A 27,181-nucleotide genomic window follows, 5' to 3' on the forward strand; every position below is an offset into this window, starting at 1 on the left:
CCAAACATTCAAAGATGTTGTGAAGTTTTAGTTTTTAAATTGTCCAAATTCTTTAATTGTTGTTTTTATTTTAATTTGCTAGACTTTATTGCTCTGTCCTGATAGAGGACACATAACACGAAATGTGCACCGTCATGAAACCTTTCATCAATATTCAGGAAAGGACATCACAAATGTTTGTGAAGATTTGCTTACAACATCATACAATTTGAATCAATTAGACAGGTCGCTGTTCTTTCACATTTAAGAGCTGTATTTAATTGTCTGTTGACACTATTTTTTCCTTTCATCATCTAAGGTGTAGCACAGTGTTGGATTCTTTCCATGATAACAGTAAATTGATGAAAACCATTGATATTGTAGTAAATTATGAGAACCATATTGAATAAACCAGTGAAAAGTAATCATATTGCAGTTAGAATTATACAATGTAATTAAAACAATAATTTAGAAAATGAAGGCAATTTTATTGACAAAAACAATCGGTATATAGCAATAATTACTTATTTCTTGCTACAAAGCTATTTAAAACATTTAAGATTTGTAAGCAATCATATCTAATTACATTTGAAAAAAAAAGCCAAAATCTGTAAACAATTCCTTGAAAAAAGTGGATTTTGATTTAATTATCATAGTTCCACAACTTTTTATGCTCCCCTTCGAAAAAGAGGGGGTATATTGATTTGCACATGTCGGTCCGTCGGTCGGTCGGTCCGTCCACCAGATGGTTTCCGGATGATAACTCAAGAACACTTAGGCCTAGGATCATGAAACTTCCTAGGTACATTGATCATGACTGGCAGATGACCCCTATTGATTTTCAGGTCACTAGGTCAAAGGTCAAGGTCACAGTGACTCGAAATAGTAAAATGGTTTCTGGATGATAACTCAAGAATGCTTTGGCCTAGGATCATGAAACTTCATGGGTACATTGATCATGACTGGCAGATGACCCCTATTGATTTTCAGGTCACTAGGTCAAAGGTCAAGGTCACAGTGACTTGAAATAGTTAAATGGTTTCCGGATAACTCAAGAATGCTTACGCCTAGGATTATGAAACTTCATAGGCTCATTGATCATGACTGGCAGATGACCCCTATCGATTTTCAGGTCACTAGGTCAAAGGTCAAGGTCACAGTGACTCGAAACAGTAAAATGGTTTCCAGATGATAACTCATGAATGCTTACGCCTAGGATCATGAAACTTCATAGATACATTGATCATGACTGGCAGATGACCCCTATTGATTTTAAGGTCACTAGGTCAAAGGTCAATGTTACAGTGACTCGAAACCGTTAAATGGTTTCCTGATGATAACTCAAGAATAATTAGGCCTAGGTTCATGAAACTTCACACTTACATTGATCATGACTGGCAGATGACCCCTATTGATTTTCAGGTCACTAGGTCAAAGGTCAAGGTGACAAAAAACGTGTTCACACAATGGCTGCCACTACAACTGACAGCCCATATGGGGGCATGCATGTTTTACAAACAGCCCTTGTTTCACATATGCCATCATTGCAATAAATATGTTTCCAACATTCTTTTGCTAACTTTTTGCATACTCAGTTTTGTGTTTTTAACAAAGTGAATCTTGTCGTATTGATTTTGAGATTACATACCTTTTCAATGTATTTATTAACGGGGTATGTTACTTTAAATAGTTTTAACAGATAAATAATTGTCTTGTTTCTTGCAGATAACTGTCAAGTTTTTTATGCCCCCGCAGATGGGCATATAGTGATCGAACTGTCCATCTGTCCGTCTTTCTGTCACACTTTGCATTTAGGTTTCGAAAAATGCTCATAACTTCCATGTCTCTTCAGATAGCAACTTGATTTTTGGCATGCATGTGTATCTCATGGAGCTGCACATGTTGAGTGGTGAAAGGTCAAGGTCATCCTTCAAGGTCAAAAAACAAAACCAAGAGAAGTAATAAGCTTTAAAGGGACATAATTATCTGTACCTGCCAAATGATAAAAAATATAATAAATCAAAGCAGCGCATTAGGGGGCATTGTGTTATTGGCAAACACATCTCTCGTTTAGGGCTGTAATATCATTTGACTTTGTGACGGCAAACATTGACCTTGCGATTTGGGCGGCAAGAGAGGGGGCTCAAATAACAGTATTTTAATATTAATCAGAAAATTATGTTGCATATTATTTGAATAATTTGAATATAAGAATTAAAAACTTAAGAACATGTGTTCCAAAATGCAGCGTGCATGTAATATTTTGTCGGTAAATATAACAACAACAGCAACAACACAACAACAACATTCTGCTTGAATGAAAATGAAGCAATCGTAACAGTATAATGAATTGTAACAAACAAAACAAGAAAAACAAAGATATAACTTTGACCTTAGCTTCTGAATGAAAAAGTCATACAGTCTCATAAATAGTAATGATATAATGATAGAGTTAATTAAAAAAAGAGCATAGATAAGCGTCTAGACAACCAGAAATAAAATTTACATCCAGTCATTTACTTGATCGCAAAAATACCAAGCTCCCTTGATTCATATTCCTCTTTTTCTGATTGATATAGGATTGCTTGCAATATTACATCAATTCTTGTTTCATTTATTTGTATTTATTCTAAGAATAAAATCTTTTTGATAGCCTTTTAGATTTGTATTCAGTCAACTGTTCCTTTAAGATTTACTTGACTAGTAACTTCCCTGTATCTTTTCAAAAGACTTTCTATGCTGACAGCGCTCTTTGGTATTTTTCTGAGTTGCCAGAAACAGATGTGCAACAGTTCTCACTTACAGTGCAATCATAAACTTTTGCTCGTGGATAAGCTTCATGTTGGACTGGCCATATAATTTATTATGGGAGATCTAACCCATGCATAATCCTCAAGATGTAACCATTAACATGACTAGGGCTCCAGATAAGGTTTTGTGAAATTCTTAAATTACTACCAGATTTTCAAAAAGAATTCTTAACTCTGAAATTGTATTCTTAACGTTTTGGAAAATAATTCTTATTTTTTCTAAATGACCTAAAAATAAATAATAATGGTTATTTTCATGCAAAAAAAATCAAAATAAGCATACTAGCAACTTTATTTATACGAGTTCAACAGTGTCTTTTCAGTATTGTACAATTTTATGTTTCCAATACCTTCATATGCCCAAACTGTGTTTAGATTGCATGCCTTAGATGAATTTTTAAATATTTCATATTTAAAACGGCTCTCCCCTTCAATCTTATCAACGATTAGCCAGGGGACTTGTCCCTTCCACTCGTTCAATGTTTTTTTGTGTGTTTAAGTTTGGACCCGTCGTGTCGCGTTTTTGTTTAGCTTTTCCGACTGTGTCGGCAACTGAACATACAACATCGTATAAGATCTTTTCTATAATGTCTTTCTAAACATTTAACTTCGGCTCACTTTGCGTACAATATGTTAAACGCGTGTTTTTGGACGCTTTGCAGTTTTTTAGGACGCTCTCTGGGCGCCGCCATTGTTTTTTTGACAGATATATACTGTATACGCCGCTTTTATAGGAAAAAATGCGCTTTGTTAAACAAACCCGATAACCATTCTATATAAGCACCGCAAAGATCTTTAATACACGAAAAGAACTCAATAAAAATCGATACGAACCGATGTAAAAATAATATTCGTAACTTGATTTTGTAATTCTTAATGGTACGACAAGATTTTAAAATAAATACGTAACGGACTTGAAAATAATTCGTTATTACGAAAATACGACCCTTATCTGGAGCTCTGCATGACTATCTTTATTATGTTTGCATCTGTATACTAAGGGTGATTATAAAATCGTTTTGATGACCTTAACCAGCAAATGTCAGTTCTGATGGAATGTTTCATTCCTAAAGTAAATTTACTATCCATCATTATGAGTTTCTGGGATCCAATTTATTGGGTCATTTCTGACAGCTAACAATGGCTAATTACTGAATCATACCTTCCCCCACCTTCCCTGAAATAACTGGATGATCTACCACCCTCATCAAGTAATCATTGTTCATGCTTATCATCTGAGTACTTGTTCAGTGAGATTAATACCACTTTATCAGATAATTGCTGCAGTAATTACCCTTCCCTCAATATATTTACACTACAGGTAGAACTCAGCAAATCAGGAATAGAGAGTTTCTATTAATTCCTTAGCTGTATTGTCTTACATTGTGGTTTTATATTTCATTTAAATATACATGATGATGATGATGATGATGATGATGATGATGATGGTGATGATGATGATGATGGTGATGATAATGATGATGACAACAATGATTACAGCAATGATGATGATGTTAGTGATTTTTATGATGTTGTTTGTTTGTTATGATGAGGAGGAGGATTTAGATGATAAGGAGAAAAATGTCAATGATGATTAAGATAATGAGAGTGTTAAAAGTTCTTAAAAATAATAAGTAGTATTTACATAGACAATTCTGGTCAATAATTCTTTACCTAATATAGTTTCCACATTTTCTATTGTCAAAAAAATGTATTTTTTATTGCACAGAACTCTGTGGTATGGATTGACAGGTTTAAAATCCAGTCATAAAACAATCTGTGTCAACAGATTGTATTGTTGTTTAAGTGCCCTGATTTTTACATGGTTTTACTGTAACAGATACCTTACACCAGTCCTGTTCCAATAGCCAATCGGTCTTTAGGGCTTACAGAAATAAGTTAAGGTGTTTCATTACATAGGGTTTTAATTCATTGTGGCAGATTGTAAGACTGTAATTTGGTCATAAATGTCATTGAATGTTTCTTTTTTTCAGATTCTTTGAAGATTTTTACATTGGGAATAAAATGTATTTATTTAAAGGCTTGTGAAAGGTTTTCTCCGAGCATGCAGTTATTTTGGTTGTTGATTTCTCCTATAATTTCTGATAATGTTATTCATCATTATTCAGCAGGGAAATATATGAGAGTACCTTATAAGAGTTTATCAAAGATATATGTTTAACTTGTTAAATATTCTTAAACATTTCATTATATTGATTTTGCTATGTGTGGCAAAATCCTTAGTTTCCTTGTCTAAGTTTTACATGCAAGATATGAGCATTAGATTTTCTTGCTATGGCCTTACCGACAAAAGCAATTCAGAATGAACTGGAATTTGAGAAGGTTTACTTAATTGGTAAATACAGGATACAGCATTGATGGGTTTCACTGCTGAAACCAAGCACTGGTTACATCTCTAGGTCATTCTCATTCATCTTTCTTAACAGAAACAAGAAATATCTTTAAAAAAGATATACGGCGTTGATAGTTCAATGAATGAGATCAAGGATAGCGAATGTCTTTTTTTCTGTGCAGTTCTTAGCTGCATCACACGCAGTACGGGATGTTACGCGGAGTTTTCGCGGCTTATTTGACATTATTACGTATTGCTGGTCATAAACCTATAGATACAAAACAGAAAACCAAAAGAAGAATGGAAGTGAAATTAAAACATACGAGTCAACCGGCCACACGAGAAGTATCCGTATTTATAGGCGCGTTCTTCGAACAAACCTGTTTTAGTGGTTTGTCGGGCATTGCTATTTGATTCGATTATTAACAGTATCGATAATCATCGCGCTCATGCTTAATACATTGGTCAATATGGTGGAATAATTATTGTTAAATTAATCAAAAATAATATTTATCATTGTATTGTTGAAAACCCATTAAGAATCTACATATTTCTGGTCTAAAGAAAATTCCAGGTCACCTAGTTCACGGATAGCGTATTTATTATATAACTATTATTTTACTGGCCGCGAACTCCGGTGATGACCTGTATATAAACTCTGACATCCATACACTGGCCGCGAATTGACCCGGGTTGAAATGCAATGTATTAAAGTGAGGCCTCGCTTCCACTGCTCTTTATACTTTTACATGTTAACATGTTGACAAGAATATGGAAGTAAGTACTAAATATGAGAACATAGCCTTTAAATATAAACGCGTTGCGCTGGTAATTCTCTGAAAATAAAAGGTGTACGCACAAACTGTATTGATGTCGAGAATTGAGTGTAAAACTGTTCTATCTATTAAGCCTTTTCATTAGGAATAAAATTGTTTCATGCAGTTAAACAGTGTTACAAAGACGCGGATATGTTTCCAATGTTCTGGTGGAATACTCAAATCAGCCAATGGAATAAATGAAGTGTATTCATTCGTACCTAGCCGCGGGAAATTTTATTTGAATTTTATTGGACACTTACAAAGGTCAGGAAAGGTGAAAAGCTGGCTTAATACAGCTTACGCCGAAAAAAAACCTCCATAAAACTAAGCTGAGCTCTGGCAAAATAGGGCTTAATGTTTGTGTTTAAAAATTTTGACTGCACAGGCTAATCTGACTTAATATTTTTTGCTATTATTTTATTTTTAAAGGAAGTCTCTGCTTAATGGTAGTCCAGTTTATGTGGAAAGTATTGTCCCTGATAAGCCCTGCAGACTGCACAGGCTTAAACGTGATGATTACTTTACCTACATGCAGAAGCTGTTTTCTCTGAGCACGATTCAAAATGGAATGTCTGTCTTGCAGATATCAGCTTTGATGATTTAAGAAATCTGTAATACGGAACCCGACTTTACATGATGGATCAATGAAGTTCTTTTAAGCAAAATTTTGAAAAGAATTAGGAATATAAAAATTAATTTTATTGTCATCCAATTGAATATGGAATAAACACATCATTCAAAATCACAGTTACCTTAGACTTTATGCATCATCATGAAAAAACACATTCACAAAATGACCGAAACTAAAGCATTAACCACAGATTTCTTGTTTATTCAGTATTTTACCCTATACCTACTTGTTTCTTCTCCAGGGGACAGTTTGCCACCGTAAGGCGATGTCGGGAGCGTGCTAACGGCTATGAGTTTGCCGCCAAGTTCATTCGCAAGCGCCGTGGCGGGGGTCGACGTGGAGCCAAGATGGACGACATCGAGAAGGAAGTGGAGGTCCTTAGTGAGACGAGCCACAGAAACATCATCAACCTGTATGAAGTGTATGAGACTAACCGGGAGGTCATACTGATTCTAGAGCTGTAAGTGTATGAGACTAACCGAGAGGTCATACTAATACTAGAGCTGTAAGTGTATGAGACTAACCGGGAGGTCATACTGATACTAGAGCTGTAAGTGTATGAGACTAACCGGGAGGTCATACTGATACTAGAGCTGTAAGTGTATGAGACTAACCAAGAGGTCATACTGATACTAGAGCTGTAAGTGTATGCGACTAACAGAGAGGTCATACTGATACTAGAGCTGTAAGTGTATGAGACTAACCGGGAGGTCATACTGATACTAGAGCTGTAAGTGTATGAGACTAACCAGGAGGTCATACTGATACTAGAGCTGTAAGTGTATGAGACTAACCGGGAGGTCATACTGATACTAGAGCTATAAGTGTATGAGACTAACCGAGAGGTCATACTGATACTAGAGCTGTAAGTGTATGCGACTAACCGAGAGGTCATACTGATACTAGAGCTGTAAGTGTATGAGACTAACCGAGAGGTCATACTGATACTATAGATGTAAGTGTATGAGACTAACCAAGAGGTCATACTGATACTAGAGCTGTAAGTGTATGCGACTAACAGAGAGGTCATACTGATACTAGAGCTGTAAGTGTATGAGACTAACCGAGAGGTCATACTGATGCTAGAGCTGTAAGTGTATGAGACTAACCAAGAGGTCATACTGATACTAGAGCTGTAAGTGTATGAGACTAACCAAGAGGTCATACTGATACTATAGCTGTAAGTGTATGAGACTAACCGAGAGGTCATACTGATACTAGAGCTGTAAGTGTATGAGACTAACCAAGAGGTCATACTGATACTAGAGCTGTAAGTGTTTGAGACGAACCAAGAGGTCATACTGATACTATAGCTGTAAGTGTATGAGTCTAACCGAGAGGTCATACTGATACTAGAGCTGTAAGTGTATGCGACTAACAGAGAGGTCATACTGATACTAGAGCTGTAAGTGTATGAGACTAACCAAGAGGTCATACTGATACTAGAGCTGTAAGTGTATGAGACTAACCGGGAGGCCATACTGATACTAGAGCTGTAAGTGTATGAGACTAACCAAGAGGTCATACTGATACTAGAGCTGTAAGTGTATGAGACTAACCAAGAGGTCATACTGATACTATAGCTGTAAGTGTATGAGTCTTACCGAGAGGTCATACTGATACTATAGCTGTAAGTGTATGAGACTAACCAAGAGGTCATACTGATACTAGAGCTGTAAGTGTATGAGACTAACCGAGAGGTCATACTGATACTAGAGCTATAAGTGTTTGAGACTAACCAAGAGGTCATACTGATACTATAGCTGTAAGTGTACGAGACTAACCGAGAGGTCATACTGATACTAGAGCCGTTCAGTGTATGCGACTAACAGAGAGGTCATACTGATACTAGAGCTGTAAGTGTATGAGACTAACCAAGAGGTCATACTGATACTAGAGCTGTAAGTGTATGAGACTAACCGGGAGGTCATACTGATACTAGAGCTGTAAGTGTATGAGACTAACCAAGAGGTCATACTGATACTAGAGCTGTAAGTGTATGCGACTAACAGAGAGGTCATACTGATACTAGAGCTGTAAGTGTATGAGACTAACCAAGAGGTCATACTGATACTAGAGCTGTAAGTGTATGAGACTAACCAAGAGGTCATACTGATACTATAGCTGTAAGTGTATGAGTCTAACCGAGAGGTCATACTGATACTAGAGCTGTAAGTGTATGAGACTAACCAAGAGGTCATACTGATACTAGAGCTGTAAGTGTTTGAGACTAACCGAGAGGTCATACTGATACTAGAGCTGTAAGTGTATGAGACTAACCGGGAGGTCATACTGATACTAGAGCTGTAAGTGTATGAGACTAACCAAGAGGTCATACTGATACTAGAGCTGTAAGTGTATGAGACTAACCAAGAGGTCATACTGATACTAGAGCTGTAAGTGTATGCGACTAACAGAGAGGTCATACTGATACTAGAGCTGTAAGTGTATGCGACTAACAGAGAGGTCATACAGATACTAGAGCTGTAAGTTTATGAGACTAACCAAGAGGTCATACTGATACTAGAGCTGTAAGTGTATGAGACTAACCAGGAGGTCATACTGATACTAGAGCTGTAAGTGTATGAGACTAACCGAGAGGTCATACTGATACTAGAGCTATAAGTGTATGAGACTTAACCAAGAGGTCATACTGATACTAGAGCTGTAAGTGTATGAGACTAACCAAGAGGTCATACTGATACTAGAGCTATTAGTGTATGAGAACTTAGTTTTAATCTATTTATTTAAGCTCAATTGCATTAAAAGCCTGAGGCATATTGAAACATTCTCAAGTCAGCTCCCTGTGTAGAACCCATACATGCTGTTTTTGAAGAGATAAAAAAAGTTCCCACAATGGGATTGAACCTACACCATGACAACCTGTAAGTGAACTGGGCTATCTCTGGCTACAAATTAGAAACATTGGCTAAAGAAATTTCCACTTGCTCTATCATTTAAAAACAAAACTTTATAATTAAATATACAAAATAAATTATAAGAATTCGACCATAATGTGGTAATTTTGGCTAAAGAGCATTGTTTGCCAGGGGGAGACCATGTAAACAGTCATTATTTTCTTTGAACTTTTAAATTTTTACTTTTCAAAGCCATTAATTATCAATCTAATCAGTTAGACTAAGAGATCCTTAATTCTCATATTCCGTTTTAAGTATGAGAAATGTTACACACTATTTTAACTGAAAATGTAAGTGAACGATGTTCACAATTTACCAATGCAGGGTTTGTGGGCTTGTGCTGTGAACGATGTTCACAATTTACCAATGCAGGGTTTGTGGGTATGTGCTGTGAACGATGTTCACAATTTACCAATGCAGAGTTTGTGGGCTTGTGCTGTGAACCATGTTCACAATTTACCAATGCAGGGTTTGTGGGCTTGTGCTGTGAACCATGTTCACAATTTACCAATGCAGGGTTTGTGGGCTTGTGCTGTGAACCATGTTCACAATTTACCAATGCAGGGTTTGTGGGCTTGTGCCATGGACCATGTTCACAATTTACCAATGCAGGGTTTGTGGGCTTGTGCTGTGAATGATGTTCACAATTTACCAATGCAGGGTTTGTGGGCTTGTGCTGTGAATGATGTTCACAATTTACCAATGCAGGGTTTGTGGGCTTGTGCTGTGAACCATGTTCACAATTTACCAATGCTGGGTTTGTGGGCTTGTGCTGTGAACCATGTTCACAATTTACCAATGCAGGGTTTGTGGGCTTGTGCTGTGAATGATGTTCACAATTTACCAATGCAGGGTTTGTGGGCTTGTGCTGTGAACCATGTTCACAATTTACCAATGCAGGGTTTGTGGGCTTGTGCTGTGGACCATGTTCACAATTTACCAATGCAGGGTTTGTGGGCTTGTACTTATTTCAATCACTTCAAAAAGAGAGAGGTTAAATTGTCTATGCTTGCAGAGATCTCAGGTTCAGTCTTGATTTAAATGATTGTGAATGAAAGTGTTGTCTGGTGTTGAAAATGTGCCAGACCACTCAAGTAACACACTTTATAAAAATGCAATTTCATGTTTTAGAAGTCATTTAGCAATGTGTCTTCACCAGATTTCAGTTTGTCTATTGTTATACAATCTTAGCAGATGTGAAGATTTTCTTTGATTTCGGTGATTTTTCAGTTTCTTTTTGGACTTAATTACTAGATCTATCTGTTTAAAAAAAGTAGTGATTATCTTACTATTATTGTTCACAACAGAAAAATAATGTTGATAAATAAAAAAGTACGAAGTTGTTCAATAAAATCAACAAAATAAGAGTTGTATACATTACAAATAAGTTGTAAAGTTGAGAACTTGTTAATGTACATAAGACGTATACATTTCTGGGAAATCACCTATCTATGAATCTGTGTATATTTGTTTAAGTCACACCACATATATATACGTCATGTTTGGTTCTGCAAGAAATATGAATAAACATGTTGATATGGGCATTATCTTGTCTGTTGACAGTTATGAATTTCCTGGAAATAAACAATATTTGATTGATGGTTCTTTTAAACAATTACAAATAAAGTGCACTTAAAATTCCTTTTTCATATTCATGTGTTGGTGAAAGATTATGAAAATTAAATTTCGACTAAAAAAAATACATTTGCTTTAAAAGCAACTACTTTTCTTGTGTAAAAGATCACCTGGCACAAATGATAAAATATTTCGCATAAACAGTTTGTATTCATTGCATTGTAATGTAGAGCAGGGTGCAGAACCAACCAATTAACATTTGCTAGCTGTCAATTAAATGAACTTATCAGCCAATCACATACAGCTTTATGGCCGCCATTTTATCCAACAAACAAAGAGTGTCATAGTAAAACAATGAGCTTTATATGTAACAAAAAGAAGTGGGATGAGTTTCTGATTATTTTAGCCTTGTTCTGGGAAAACTGGGCGTAATGCATTTGGTAAAGAGTCGTCCCAGATTAGCCTGTGCAGTCAGTAGAGACTTATCTGAGACGACACTTACAGCTTAGACGTAACTGGCTTCTCAAATTTTGCTGGAGAACACAGGACGACACTTACAGCTGAGACTGGATTTTCGTTAAGAAGAGACTTCCTTTAAACATAAAATTCCATCAAACAGGAAAGTGTCATCCCTGAATAGGCTGTGTTAATTGCACAGGCTAATCTAGGATGACACTTTGTCGCTATGCAGTAAGCCCAGTCTTTCCAAAAACACAGCTTATTTGGCTCAATGTGCTCTGGTTTCTCAGCGAGCAGTTATTTTGACCGCCCTTGTGTTTCTCATCATGTTTCAGTGTTGACGGTGGTGAGCTGTTTGAGTACCTCTCTTCGAAGGACCGGCTCTCTGAAGAAGAGGCCTCCTCCTTCCTCAAGCAGATACTGAACGGTGTGGAGCACCTGCATTCCAAATACATAGCACACCTGGACTTGAAGGTACGCCAAATACATAGCTCACCTTGACTTGAAGGTACCCCCTTTATTACAAATACATAGCAAATCTTGACTTGAAGGTACACCAAATACATAGCTCACCTGGACTTGCAGGTACCCTCTTCATTACAAGTACAAAGCTCACCTGGACTTGAAGGTAACCCCTTCATTACAAATTCATAGCTCACCTGGACTTGAAGGAACCCCCTTCATTACAAATACATAGCTTGCCTGGACTTGAAGATACCCCCTTCATTACAAATAAATAGCTTACCTGGACTTGAAAATACCCCCTTCATTACAAATACATAGCTCGCCTGGACTTGAAGGTACCTCCTTCATTACAAATACATAGCTCGCCTGGACTTGAAGGTACCTCCTTCATTACAAATACATCGCTCACCTGGACTTGAAGTTACCCCCTTCATTACAAATACATAGCTGACCTCGACTTGAAGGTACCCCCTTCATTACAAATACATAGCTCACCTTGACTTGAAGGTACCCCCTTCATTACAAATACATATAGCTCACCAGGACTTGAAGGTACCCCCTTCATTACAAATACAAGCACACATTGACTTGAAGGTTCACCAAATACATAGCTCACCTGGACTTGAAGGTATCTCCGTCATTACATAGATTGCCTGGACTTGAAAGTACCTCCTTCATTACAAATACATAGCACACATTGACTTCAAGGTACCCCCTTCATAACAAATTCATAGCTCGCCTGGACTTGAAGGTACCCCCTTCATTACAAATACAAGCACACATTGACTTGAAGGTACACCAAATACATAGCTCACCTGGACTTGAAGGTACCTCCTTTATTACAAATACATAGCTCATCTTGACTTGAAGGTACCTCCTTCATTACAAATACATATAGCTCACCTTGACTTGAAGGTACCTCCTTCATTACAAATACATAGCTCACCTAGACGTGAAGGTACCCCCTTCATTACAAAAACATAGCTCACCTAGACGTGAAGCTACCCCCTTCATTAGAAATACATAGCTCACCTAGACTTGAATATACCCCTTCATTACAATTACATAGCTAACCTTGACTTGAAGGTATGTCCTTCATTCCAAAAACATAGCTCACCTTGACTTGAAGGTACCCTTTTCATTACAAATACATAGCTCACCTTGTCTTGAATGTACTCCCTTCATTACAAATATATATCACCCCTTGTCTTGAAGGTACTCCCTTCATTCCAAATACATAGCTCACCTTGACTTGAATGTACACCAAATACATAGCACACCTTGACTTGAAGGTACGCCAAATACATAGCTCACCTGGACTTGAAGTTACCCCCTTCATTACAAATACATATCACACCTTGTCTTGAAGGTACTCACTTCATTCCAAATACATAGCTCACCTTGACGGTACACCAAATACATAGCTCACCTTGACTTGAAGGTACACTGAATACATAGCACACCTTGACTTGAAGGTACGCCAAATACATAGCTCACCTAGACTTGAAGGTACCCCCTTCATTACAAATACATAGATCACCTTGACTTGAAGGTACACCAAATACATAGCAAACCTTGACTTTAAGGTACACCACATACATAGCTCACCTTGAATTGAAGGTACCCCCTTCATTACAAATACATAGCTCACCTTGACATGAAGGTACCCCCTTCATTACAAATACATAGCTCACCTGGACTTGAAAATACACCAAAAACATACCTCAGCTTGACTTTAAAGTTAGCCTTACTACTTGGCTCTTACCCTTTATGTCCCACGTTTGAAGTTTTAGTCAATTGGCTTGTTGTTCATATGAGGTTCTTACATATGAAGGTATGCCTTGCATCTCTGCTCCTTCCTTTTATGCACCACTCTTGAAGTTATTTGGCTTGTCTTCAATGTGAAGTTCTAGCACACCTAGATTTCAAGGTACGCCGTGCTTCCCTGCTCTTTCCTTTTATGCTCCACTCTTGAAGCAAGACTTATATGGCTTGTAGTCCATAATTATAAAGTTCTCGCACTTTTAGATTTGAAGGTATGTCTTGCTTCCCCGCTCTCGCCCTTGATGCCCCTTTTTGAAGAAAGAGGCATTTGGACGAGCTGTACGTCCAAATGAGTTTCTTGCACACCTAGATATCAAAGTATGAGGAGACATTTAGCTCATCATCAACTTGCAGTTGATGTAAGACTAGCTTTGAATGTACACCATGAGACTCTGCTTTTACCTTTCATACCTCTGGTACCAATTGAAATGAAATTAGGATTTTGAATAATCATGCAGAATTATTATTATTATTACTCGAGATCTAAAAAATGTTACAAGCTGTAATGTTTGAAACCAATAATCGGAACAAGCCTTGTTAAAATTATAGCTTATTTTGATCATTTAGAAGTGGTTGTCATTTGACTGGTGCAAAAGCACCACTGTCTTACTAAAGCACTTGAATAGTGTATGTGAGGATATTGACCATCCCAACCTAAACTCACTGTGACCTTTTACTAATTTGGAATGTTGCAAATGGACTAGTTTTGCCTCTTTAATGCATATGTAATTAATGCTTGAATTCTACATTTTTTTATGACTCAGGTAACCAATATATCTCTCATTTTGTCAAGGCTGCAAGATTTGCCTCCCTTATTGTAGTTTAAAATTTGCTGCCCTCATGATGCTTTCATTTGATTATTATTTTACCCCATTGGTGCAAGAAGGTACCATGTGACATTGAAATTAGAAGGCACATGGTACCTTTTTGCACCAAAAGGGTGAATTTTATTCTGCTTATGCTATTGTTACATTTTACTGTAATATTAATTGCTTACTTACATTATCAAAATATAAAGTATACTTAATATACTATTCGATTGTTCCAAAAGTAATGGTTTGCGTTACAATGTATGACGCTTGCAAAATGGATGAAGCCGCTTCTCGTATGGTAATATTGTTGCGTACTGCTGTCCCGTTTTGTACTAACCCATATTGACTTAATTAGTTAGTCGTAAACAAGTTTCAAGCAAATAACACCGCCATAAGTTTAAAGATTTTTTCTGTATAACGCACGTCGATTGTTGGATTACAACAGCGGATATATAAAACTCTGAAATATCTGGTTCGTGGAGCTAAGCAGTTATTTCTTCGTAAACAGAAAACGTTAATCGACTTAAAAAAATAGAGATAGAGAATCTGTGTCGCGGATGAGTCACCACAGGATGTAAACAAACCAGTATAAAAAAATTGAGACAATTCATGAAGGTGAACCGATTGAAATTTCTAGCAAAACAATTACAAGGAAGAAAGTAGAAAACCTTATCTGCAAACTGGATCGGCGATTCAAGTTTAACTGTTCTGCTGCTTATCCTCCTAATAGCACCTCTTTAGTTCTATGATAAAAAAAACGTGACCGTTTGGCGTGGAGGCACGAACAGGAATCCCAAAAGAACGCTGATCTTCCTTGGTGGATTCAGCACCCGGTCGACCCGACCTATGATCGAACGACCAACTAAGGCAAATGGACCCGGGTCGACAAGTTCTAAGAATCCAAGATGGCCGCCGTTGCGAATGTAAACAAAGCTCTGATGAAGACTTACCATGAGCGATTTTTAGTAAAATGAGATATGATATAAGACATAGAGGAAAATATCTATTAAAACTCTGTGGTGAGTTGTAATGGATACCTATTACAAAAAGATGGACAATTTGCCTATCAGGACGCCATTAAACAAAGAAACTGCTTTGCTCCTTACAAGTGTTAAGCAACAATAAAATAATTATACTTTTAAGGAAACTTAAAATACAGTGAGGTGGTTTTAATTACAAAATGCATTCTGTATAGACATAATAAATATGCAGTCATGTATTTGTATAAAATTCCCACACTGGTGATCATCACAACTCTTGGAATGTTAATACATGTATTAAAAGGTAAGTGTTCATTTACTACATAAATAGTATAATTTATTAACAAATATTAATATTCAGAATATCATTAAACAAAAGGTGGGGCGCATCAATATGGGATATGAAAAACATCAATTCCATAATACAGTGTGTGTTTTATGTAAATTGTATTACACTGATTTATAAAGTCTGTATTTTATTTGGATTTTAAACATTTTTGTAATAAAATTAAGGATTGAATCACCCAAATGTATTAATGTGAATTTAAAAAAAGTAGTAAATGAAGACAGATTAATTTTCCCCCTAATTTTTCCTGTTTCTGATTAAACAACTTGTGAAGATTTGCTTGGCATCATTTTGTGTTAGTATACATTTATTGAGATTTTTATTGGACTTGCATCTACTGATGCAGGTGGCATGTAACAATTGGTTCATCCTCTCTTCTGTCCATCCATCCCTCCATGCAAGGTGTACCCAAAATGACAAGTTTCATATAACATCAAGAATTCCTCCCACACAGTTTTGATATTGCATGAATATTGTCCTTGAACACAATCAACATACCCACATCTCCTGAACTCATTTTCATCTTGACATTGGCCTACTTTCAGACAACAAATCAGAAAGCACAAATACTTGTACAAATCCATTGATAACACAAACCAATCTGTTTTTTAACATAATAACCGCTTGCTAAACAGCTTTGATATGTGCATGGATATATCCTATGATGATTCTCAACACACTCACATGACCGGACCTCATTTTGACCTTTATATTCACATTCCTTTCACTTAGACTAATTCAAAGGGTCCCAGTGGCGTAGTGGATATGGTGTCCGCCTAGCGACCGGGAGGTCACAGGTTCGAACCCACTGTGGGAGCGAGCGTTCTTGCGATTTCCCCCATAGACACCAAGTACTGGCTCTAGTCCCAGGAAACGGACTTGGGAGTGTTTCAAACAAGCGTTAGGCTTTTTATGCAATCAAGCTAAAATAAATAGATTTTAACAAAAGGGTCACAATTCTTTTTTAATCCAAATTTAACGTTAGCTCAACATCAAGAACTGGTCACAAATTGAGCTTGAGGCTGTCTGGAAATCTAGTTGAATATAGCCTGTAATGGATTTATTTGCAGCGTTAGCTTTTAAAATTTCAAGCTCTGTCACTAAAGAATAAATTTTTTCTCACTGTAACTAAATAATCCACTATATCTTGTTAAGACTTCTGTAAAGATTACAAAGGAATGAAAGGTCTTCTCAGAGGGTTGCAAATCGCGTCCTTAATAACAATTCTTGAGATTTATTTGACCTGTGAAAAGCCAATGCTAAGCTTGGCTCCACTTCCTTTCCAGAGGGGCCTTATGAGGTGACTAGTCTACATTTACAACAAGCAAAACATGTAAAACTATGCAGAGCTAAGGTATTTTATAATGAATATGCACACAGAAAAGATTATCAATTAAAAGGTAAATTTAAAGCAGTCATACTTTACATCCAGACATATTCACATCACCAGACTTCATTTGACCATGACCTTGTTTTGACCTTGACTTATTCAAATGGGCTAATGAATAAAAAATTACAATGCTTCCACCTGGGGCATTTACATTTATGGAACATCTTGTAATTTTAATATATTTAAAATAGGGAAAATAAAAACACTTATGTTGTTTAACCCTTTCCCACTCAAAAGCAAAGTGAAAATGGCTTTGTGCGAACAGCATGAAACAAGAACAGCCTGCAAGTAACTCGCAGACTGTTCAGGTTTAATGCTGTTTGCTGCTCATCAGTATCTTAGGGTTTGAAATGAAGCCTTTAAAACTTGAATCTAGTAAGAAAGGTCTTTAATTAAATTAATCTTTCTAAGGAACAACAAATGCGTAAAAATATGTATCTATGTGGTAAGAGATTAAATACTTTCAAAGTTATCTTGAAAGGCATTATATTTTTTATTGAGAAAAGATCTGTAAGAAAACAAGTGTATGTATAGCCTGGTCTTCATTTCAGCCTGAGAACATTCTTCTGCAAGAAAAGAACAGCACAGCAGTGAAACTTATCGATTTTGGACTGTCAAGGAAAATAGGACCAAAGGAGGAGCACAGAGCTATGATGGGAACAGCCGAGTTTGTCGGTAAAATACTTGAAACAATTCTCAATATTGTGTGATAGGGGTGGAGTCATTCTTTTGATGATATTTTTTGAGCTCATGGTGAACTTTTGATATGGCACTTAGTTTTTTGTCCATCGTCCATCATGTGTCTTGTTTTGTTAACATTTGCTTTGTTCCAAATTGCATCACTTGTGATCTGAAAACTAGATCCACAGGTCGACAGATCAAAGAAAAAGCTTGTGAACTCTTCAGAAGTGTCTTTTTTATCAATCCCTGGTGAGAACAATAATATCTAATTCAATTATGAAACAGGGTCATGTTAAATCAAAAACAAGGTAACTTGTCTAATTGAAGAAAATGCTTGAGAACAATATCGAGGCCTCATTTACTTCAAACCCTCATGAAACTTTGTCAGATTATTTGTAAAAAAAAATAAATACAAATTCAAACTGGGTCATTGGGGAGGATGGGGGTAAAAAAACACCAGAGGGCAAATTTATTGCCCAATATTCATATAAATTTGTAAGAAGAATTTCCCGAAGATATATATTTATATAGATTTATATTCTTATAAGAATGAAATTGGGTCAGATATGATAAAAAACAAGATCACAAAACATTCCTGTTTCTCTTTTACAAGCAATTGTTTATATGTATTTGTAACTTGAACAAGTATTCATGAACTCATCAAAATGATTCCATCAAGATTCCACCCTACAGTTGTTTGTTGTGTTCCAGCTCCGGAAGTTGTGAGTTTCGAACCCCTGTCCCTAGCGTCGGATATGTGGAGTATCGGTGTCATCACATACATACTGTAAGTCAGTAGGTGTGTTTGTGTAAGTTAGCAATGTGTTTTTCTGTCAATCAAAATTATGTGCCTTTAATTGATATATTTTCAGATAAATTATGTTTAAAACTCATCTACTTTGCCCTATATTAAGGTCATGACAGGACTTTCTTGCTTCAAAAAATCTATTATGAGTTGTTACATTTGTATCAGTATCATGTCTGTTCCTCTAAAATGTGAAGTTCTAAAGTGCTACTTACTGCGGGGTATTTACAAGTATTACAAATTATTTATTGCTTGTTTTAATGAGTACACTTATTTGCAACTGTCTCTGGGAAAACAGGGCTGAAGGAGTAAATTGTCGCCCCAGATAAGCTTCTGCAGTCCACACAGTCTAAACAAGGATTACACGTTCCGCTTGTATAGTATTTTTCGCTAAAAGAAAGTCTCATCTTAGCAATCAAGTTCAGGCGGACAGTGTGGTCTCTGATAAGCCTGTACTGACTGCACAGGAAAGTGTGGTCTCTGATTAGCCTGTACTGACTGGACAGGAAAATGTGGTCTCTGATAAGCCTGTACTGACTGCACAGGAAAGTGTGGTCTCTGATAAGCCTGTACTGACTGCACAGCAAAGTGTGGTCTCTGATAAGCCTGTACTGACTGCACAGGAAAATGTGGTCTCTGATAAGCCTGTACTGACTGCACAGGAAAGTGTGGTCTCTGATAAGCCTGTACTGACTGCACAGGAAAGTGTGGTCTCTGATTAGCCTGTACTGACTGCACAGGAAAGTGTGGTCTCTGATAAGCCTGTACTGACTGCACAGGAAAGTGTGGTCTCTGATTATCCTGTACTGACTGCACAGGAAAGTGTGGTCTCTGATTAGCCTGTACTGACTGCACAGGAAAGTGTGGTCTCTGATTAGCCTGTATTGACTTCACAGGAAAGTGTGGTCTCTGATAAGCCTGTACTGACTGCACAGGAAAGTGTGGTCTCTGATTAGCCTGTACTGACTGCACAGGAAAGTGTGGTCTCTGATTAGCCTGTACTGACTTCACAGGAAAGTGTGGTCTCTGATTAGCCTGTACTGACTGCACAGGAAAGTGTGGTCTCTGATAAGCCTGTACTGACTGCACAGGAAAGTGTGGTCTCTGATAAGCCTGTACTGACTGCACAGGAAAGTGTGGTCTCTGATAAGCCTGTACTGACTGCACAGGAAAATGTGGTCTCTGATAAGCCTGTACTGACTGCACTGGTTAATCATGAACAACACTTTACACACATGTGTTAAGACTCATTTACCCAGGGCGTGGTTCATTTGTATGCAGACTGTCTGGGGCCTCGCCGTTCTTGGGTGACAACCAGCAGGAGACCTACCACAACATCACGGCGGTGAACTATGAGTTCGATGAGGAGTACTTCAGCAGCACCAGTGAGCTGGCCAAGGATTTCATACGACAACTGCTTGTTAAGGACCCAAGGTAGGCAGAAACGGGAGCTTACCTGTGGCATCTAGTCAAATGAGACTCGTTCATGAAACACTTAGGTTGATGCTGTGCGTTAATTGTTGGTTCAGATTAGCCAGTGCAGTTTGCAAAGGCTAATCAGGGACAACACTTTCTGCTTTCCATGGATTTTTGTTTAGAAGAGAACCTCCTTTAAAGGAAAAAAATCCATAAAAGCTGATAGTGTTGTCTCATATTAGCCTGTGCAGACTGCACAGGCTATTATAGGATGACACTTCACTCACATGAATTATGCCCTTTTTTTCCACAGTGATGCTCAAATGCTGGGTTGGAACCTTCATAGCAGAACAGTTTTGTTTTGTTTCTACATTCATTTTGTGGGAGATCAACACACAATTATTGTCATTTAGAAGAGGCTGTTTTAAGGCCCAGTCACCTCAAAATATCCTTTCCAATCGTGCATGTTTTCGAAAACGGATATTGACACTGGATTTTATATTCCCCTGTTGTGGAAGTGTTTAACCCAACTTACAGACAAAAAATAACGCATAAATGAGGGTAAAGAAATCCTACCCCAAAAAGGGGAGAATGGTTAGATGAAAATGACAAATTATCAGTTTTAATGCGCCTGTCTCTTGCCAGGAATTATTAAGGGAACTGCCTTGGCAAATATGCGGGCGGGAAGGTTGGTGGGGGAGATATCAATTTTTTCAGCTCTTTAAGTTGCACAGTTTTCATAGAATCTGCACCAAACTTTCTGGATAATCTCTTTTGACATAAACAAGAATCCAGGTTGATAACCAGCTGTTGTTCACCAGGAATTTCAGAGTTATTTCTCTCTTGATATATTTACGGTAATAGTTGCCCATACTTGGTGTTTCCGCTCTCTATAACAGTTTTCATCAAATCTACACCAAACCTTACAGATATGGAATCCATATTTTTACCACTGGCAAATATTTCTGTCTAGCACCTTGTTAAATTTTAGAACAACATACAAGTACATGTAGTGCTGTCATATACATCTGATGCTTCTCTTTTAAGAAAAATTCATTGTAAACAATTGAAACAGCCAATTAAACTTTGCATTAGGAATGCGATGGTATTCCTCCCACTTTTAAAAGAAATAAAATTCACAGATTTCAGTGAGTTTAGTACTTAAAGCATTCGACCTATTAAAATACAACTTTTTACATGTAAATACGTGTACTTAGTAATGTGATGTGATACATGTAGTCCAGTTCTAATATTTATGATACCATAAAAAAGTTATATAGACAGTGTGTTATTTTATTACCATTATCAGCAAAAAGCTTAATATGATCATGCCATGATCTTTGTTATAGGAAAAGGGCTACAATCAGGGACTGCCTTAATCATCCCTGGATCAAGGTATTATCCCCCTTTTGTCTTTGGTTGTTCAATACTCCATGCATAGGTAAAACATCAGCAGCTACATGGTACATGTAGTGGCACTTGTGTTGGGAACAGTTTTTACAGTTTTACTTATTTTCAAAGGTAATTAGGTCTTTTGTTGAGCACTGCAATAATAAGTTAAACCTATTTATTTTAGCTTGATTGGATTAAAAGTACCTACTTCTTATTTGAAAGCTCTCGAGTCCCTTTCCTGGGCCTAGAACCAGTACTTGGCGTCTTTGAGGGATATCTAAAGAACCCTCTCACAGTGGGGATCGAACATGGAGGGACATGGCACTCCAGTAATAAATACATTAAGTCATGTAAACTGTTGTCCTTTTGTCCGTGCAACATACCTATGTACTTCAATGGATAGATGGAGAGGTTTGTTTGCTTGTAGACACTGACTAGATGACAATTACATTTGGTAAGGAGTCGCATGTCACTAATACTTGATACTGACATCAGCCATTTGTGATGGCTTTGTTTAGAAATATGACAGTATGATAGAATTAATTGCCCTGCAGTGTCTTCTATTATGTTTTGTTGAAATCCTGCTTTGGATGAAGATATCCCAGCAATCATTTTGTTCTTTCAACAGAGTGTGTTTATAATAAGTATTTGTTAGAATCCCTACTATGTTGCTATTTCTCTTGAAAGCTTTTTATTTCCCCCACCACTATAGTGGGGGACATTTTGTTTTTGCCGTCTGTTGGTCTGTCTGTTGGTCTGTCTTTTGGTTTGTTTGCTCCAACTTTAACATTTTGCCATAACTTTTGCAAAATTGAAGATAGCAACTTCATATTTGGCATGCATGTGAATCTCATGGAGCTGCACATTTTGAGTGGTGAAAGGTCAAGGTCATCCTTCAAGGTCAAAGGTAAAAAAATAAAATCAAGGCGGCACAGAAGGGGACATAGTGTTTCCGACAAACACATTGCTTGTTAAATATATATTGAGAGAAAAAAAGCCTGAATTGCAGTATTTTCTTAGCGTATCATGTAGTTGCAGTATGATGTACAGTTATGTTTCGTTAAGAGTAATTAAAATGTTTCAGAATTATTATAATGTGACCTGCTTTCATGAATGTAAGAATTATTTGTTTCATGGTCATGTCATTTTCATTTTGCATTCTGGTTTACTTTTTATTAGGAAAACAATCATTGTGGTTTTCCCCAAAGTATTAAAACTAATTTAAATGTTTTGAAAAACAACATATTAAAGGAAAACAATTTGCTTTAATAATTTTTAACTTTGGGGAAAAATGTATAAGTCTCTGATTGTCTCTGATGGAATTTTACAGGTAGTTGACCAGACTGGTTTGCATGGTACAGACTTATTAACACTACTGACTGCATGGCAAAACAAGTGCTACATCAGATACTTGTCTAGTTCTCAGTAAATAGAAATAAAAAAAATCAAGTTATTAGTAGAATAATAAAGAAATAGTTGTTTCTGATTATTAGATTATCAATACTGAACTGATTGTGTGTTTTTCTTATTACTAACTAACTGACTTAAAATATAATCATTCAAATTTACATTTCTTAAATGGACATTTCAGGGTTTTTTGTTTGGTCTTTGAACTTTAAGTGTTCTGTAGTGGTTCAGATAGATAGATAAATTTCTCCCCATGAGATTGGTTTTCCACAATAGGTTGTATCTCACATGTGATTTATTATCCCCTGCCATAGGCGGAGGGATATTGTTTTGGCGTTGTCCGTACTTCCGTTAGTCTGTCCGTCTGGCACTTTTGTGTCCGGAGCCATATCTTGGAAGTGCTTTGGCGGATTTCATTGAAACTTGGTATGAGTATATATATGAATAAGAGGATGATGCATGCCAAATGGCATTGTGCACCATCGGATAATAACGGAGTTATGGCCCTTTGTATCTTGAAAAAATGCTTTTTTTGTGTGTCCGGAGCCATATCTTGGAAGTGCTTTGACGGATTTTATTGAAACTTGGTATGAGTATACATATGGATAAGAGGATGATGCACATTGGCCTTGTCCATCCGTCCAGAATACTTGTGTGTCCAGAAGTATAATGGCGGGGGATATTAATTCAACGAATTTGCTTGTTAGCTCACCTGAGCGATAGCTCGGGGTGAGCTATTGTGATCACTCACCGTCCGGCGTCCGGCCGTCCGTCTGTCTGTCTGTCTGTCTGTAAACAATTTGTAAACATCTTCTTCTACTAAACCATTGAGCCAATTTCAACTAAATTTCATGTGGAGCATCCCTAGGTCATGGGACAAAAGAATTGTTAAAAAAATTTTGATCACATAACCAAGATGGCCGCCATGACCATATATGGTAAAAACCTTAAAAAATCTTCTTGTCAAAAACCGCTCATCAGATTTTCAAAAAAATTCACAGGGATGACCTTTGAAGGCTCCCCTGAAAAAGTTGTTCAAAGAAATTTGATTCGTCAAAAAACATGGCCGCAGGAGCTCGTTGAACTTTGCATGTTTATTCGTTTTTGCCTATTTTGTGAAAACTTTCAAAAATCTTCCACATTTTTTGTCCGATCCTTTCCAAATTTGCACAGTGTCTTTATATCAATGAGGACACGAACCCTACAAAAAATGAGCATTATTGGTCCATGAAGTACAGAATTACCTCCCCTTGAATTGAGAAAATGGTGTTTATGCAATAAAGTCCAAATTTTTTATCCAATTCTTTCCAAACTTGTAAGGATTTAGCATGGTTCAAACAAGGGAAACAACTACGGTTTATGCATGTTCTTTTTATTACAGATTTGCCTCCCTTTAATTCATTCAAAATCTCATTTTACAGCAGAGATTCCAAATCTGACCTGTAAATGAGCCCCATATTTACTGCCAGTGCTAGGTTACCTTTTCCCATTTGATCATTCTTAAGTATTGGTCTTGTAATGCTGCTACTGCTTCTGCTACTGCTACTGCTACTACTACTACTACTACTACTACTACTACTACTACTACTACTACTACTACTACTACTACTACTACTACTACTTCTACTACTAATACCACTACTACTACTACTACTGCTACTACTACTACTACTACTACTACTACTACTACTACTACTACTACTACTACTACTACTTCTACTACTACTACTAGTACTACTACTACTAGTACTACTACTACTACCACCACCACCACCACCACCACCAACACAACCACCACCACCACCACCACGTCTACTATTACTACTTCTACTACTACTGCCACTACTACTACTACTTTTACCACTACTACTACTACTACTACTACTACTACTACCACTACTACTACTACTACTACTACTACTACTACTACTACTACTTCTACTACTACTACTACTACTACGACTACTACTTCTACTACTACTACTACTTCTACTACTACTACTACTACTACTACTACTACTACTACTGCTACTACTACAACAACTACTATTACTACTACTACTACTACTACTACTACTACTACTACTACTACACCACCACCACCACCACCACCACCACCACCACCATTCACAGTGACAAAAAACGTATTCACACAATGGCTGCTACTACAACTTATAGCCCATATAGGGGGGCATGCATGTTTTACAAACAGCCCTTGTTTCTATGGGATTTTAACCACAACTGTTCATGTTTATCTCCGACACATATTTTTAGGTCACCTGTCATGAAGTGACACGGTGAGCTTATGTGATCGTGTGATGTCTGGCGTCCGTTGTGCGTGCCTGCGTGTGTCTGTGCGTCTGTCCGTCAACAATTTGTTTGTGTAGACAGTAGAGGTCACAGTTTGCATCCAATCTTGATGAAATTTGGTCAAAATGTTTATCTTGATGAAATCCGGTTTGGGATTGTATTTGGGTCATCTGGGGTCAAAAACAAGGTCACTAGGTCAAATAATAGAACAACCTTCTGTAGACAATAGAGGTCACAGTTTTCATCCAATCTTTATGAAATTTGGTCAGAATGTTTATCTTGATGAAATCTGGGTTGGGATTTTATTTGGGTCATCTTGGGTCAAAAACTTGGTCACTAGGTCAAATAATAGAAAAGGTCACAGTTTTCATCCAATATTTATGAACTGTGGTCAGAATGTTTATCTTGATGAAATCTGGATTGGGATTGTATTTGGGTCATCTAGAGTCAGGAACTAGGTCACTAGGTCAAATCATAGAAAAACATTGTGTAGACAATAGAGGTCATAGTTTTCATCTTTTCTTAATGAGTCAGGTGAGCGATTCAGGGCCATCATGGCCCTCTTGTTTTCATTTTGCGTTTGATATTCTATTTTGTGATTTTCTTTAATTTAATATTCTCCGCAGCCCAAAGAGAAGAAACAGAAGGACCTGCGTCGTTCCTCCATCATCAACACGGAGCACCTGAAGAAGTTCATTGCCAGGCAACGATGGAAGGTGATTGGACTATATCCCACATTCAGGAAAAACTGGGCGTAAAGTGTAGGCCTAGATTAGCCTGTGTGGACTGGCTTATCTAGGACAACACTTTACAAACATGCATTTACCCCAGTTTAATCAGGACAAGGCTCGAATGAGTGGCTGGGTAACAGATTCACATGGCACAATTCCTATCCAGATGATCTGGGCTTTGTCAGTTGTCTTTAGCTCTGATTTTTGTTTGGGAAGCATTGTTTTTTGCTTATACGAGTTGTTTATCTCCACAATCATATTTTATGAGATTTACTGCTTTGTTCTTGAGTCTACATTAAAAATATTTCCATCACATAGATTTTCTAGAAAAATATGCATTATGGAGACTAATATCCATTGAAATATTGTTGAACTTCTCTTAGCATATTGTTACAATAAAACTTTTTAAATGTTTAAACTTGAAAAATATATTACACTCTTGCTTAGGGTTTCATTTGTTCTGTTGTGTTTTTTTCTCAATATTCAAACATTACTCTTAAAATTGTTGTTAATTGTAACATTGAGCCACGCTCTGGGAATATAGGGGATAATGCATGTTTGTAAACTATAGTGTTGCCTAAGATCAGCCAGTGCTGTTTGCACAGGCTTATTAGGGACAACTTTTTCCGCCCAAACGTGAATTTGGCATAGAAGATACACGTACTTCATTTAAACAAACAAAAAAAAAGCGAAAAGTGTCGTCCTTGATTAGACTGCATATGCTTATCTGGGACAAAATTTTACGCATATGAATTAAGTCCTGATTTACCAGAGCGAGGGTCAATAAATGTCAATGGCGATGACAAATCAAAGAGTTTGCAAGTTGAGTGTATCCTGTTTTGCAGAAGTCCATGAGGATAGTGTCCATGTGTAACCGCCTGTCACGCAGCATGCAGCTACGCAGAATGCACAGCTCCGACACACTGGGCAGTTGCTCTGAAGAAGTGAGTCCCCTAAAACCAAATTACTGTTGCTGTTATTTTGATCCATAGTCAAGTCTTAACAAGTGTGTATGTATATGCTTTGGTTAGTTTAAACCTATTTATTTTAGCTAGATTGCATTGAAAGTCTAAGACTTG

General features: G+C 37.0%; 1 protein-coding gene across 2 annotated transcripts in view; it reads left to right on the forward strand.

Annotated features, from left to right (window-relative positions):
* The window catches only part of LOC127876680 (death-associated protein kinase 1-like), a 137,377-nt gene that overhangs the window by 37,856 nt on the left and 72,340 nt on the right, over window positions 1-27,181 (forward strand). The window contains exons 2-10 of one of the 2 annotated variants that reach the window (XM_052422063.1): window positions 6,833-7,031; window positions 7,347-7,366; window positions 11,879-12,017; window positions 17,912-18,035; window positions 18,753-18,828; window positions 20,128-20,280; window positions 21,612-21,657; window positions 25,998-26,087; window positions 26,948-27,046. In XM_052422063.1, the coding sequence (XP_052278023.1) occupies window positions 6,833-7,031; window positions 7,347-7,366; window positions 11,879-12,017; window positions 17,912-18,035; window positions 18,753-18,828; window positions 20,128-20,280; window positions 21,612-21,657; window positions 25,998-26,087; window positions 26,948-27,046 (946 nt within the window). Of the gene's footprint in view, window positions 1-6,832; window positions 7,052-7,346; window positions 7,367-11,878; window positions 12,018-17,911; window positions 18,036-18,752; window positions 18,829-20,127; window positions 20,281-21,611; window positions 21,658-25,997; window positions 26,088-26,947; window positions 27,047-27,181 lie in introns of both variants that reach the window. The other variant, XM_052422062.1, reaches the window with a different exon arrangement.

The sequence above is a fragment of the Dreissena polymorpha genome, chromosome 4 (genome assembly GCF_020536995.1).
Source record: "Dreissena polymorpha isolate Duluth1 chromosome 4, UMN_Dpol_1.0, whole genome shotgun sequence".
NCBI classification, from domain to species: Eukaryota; Metazoa; Mollusca; class Bivalvia; order Myida; family Dreissenidae; genus Dreissena; species Dreissena polymorpha.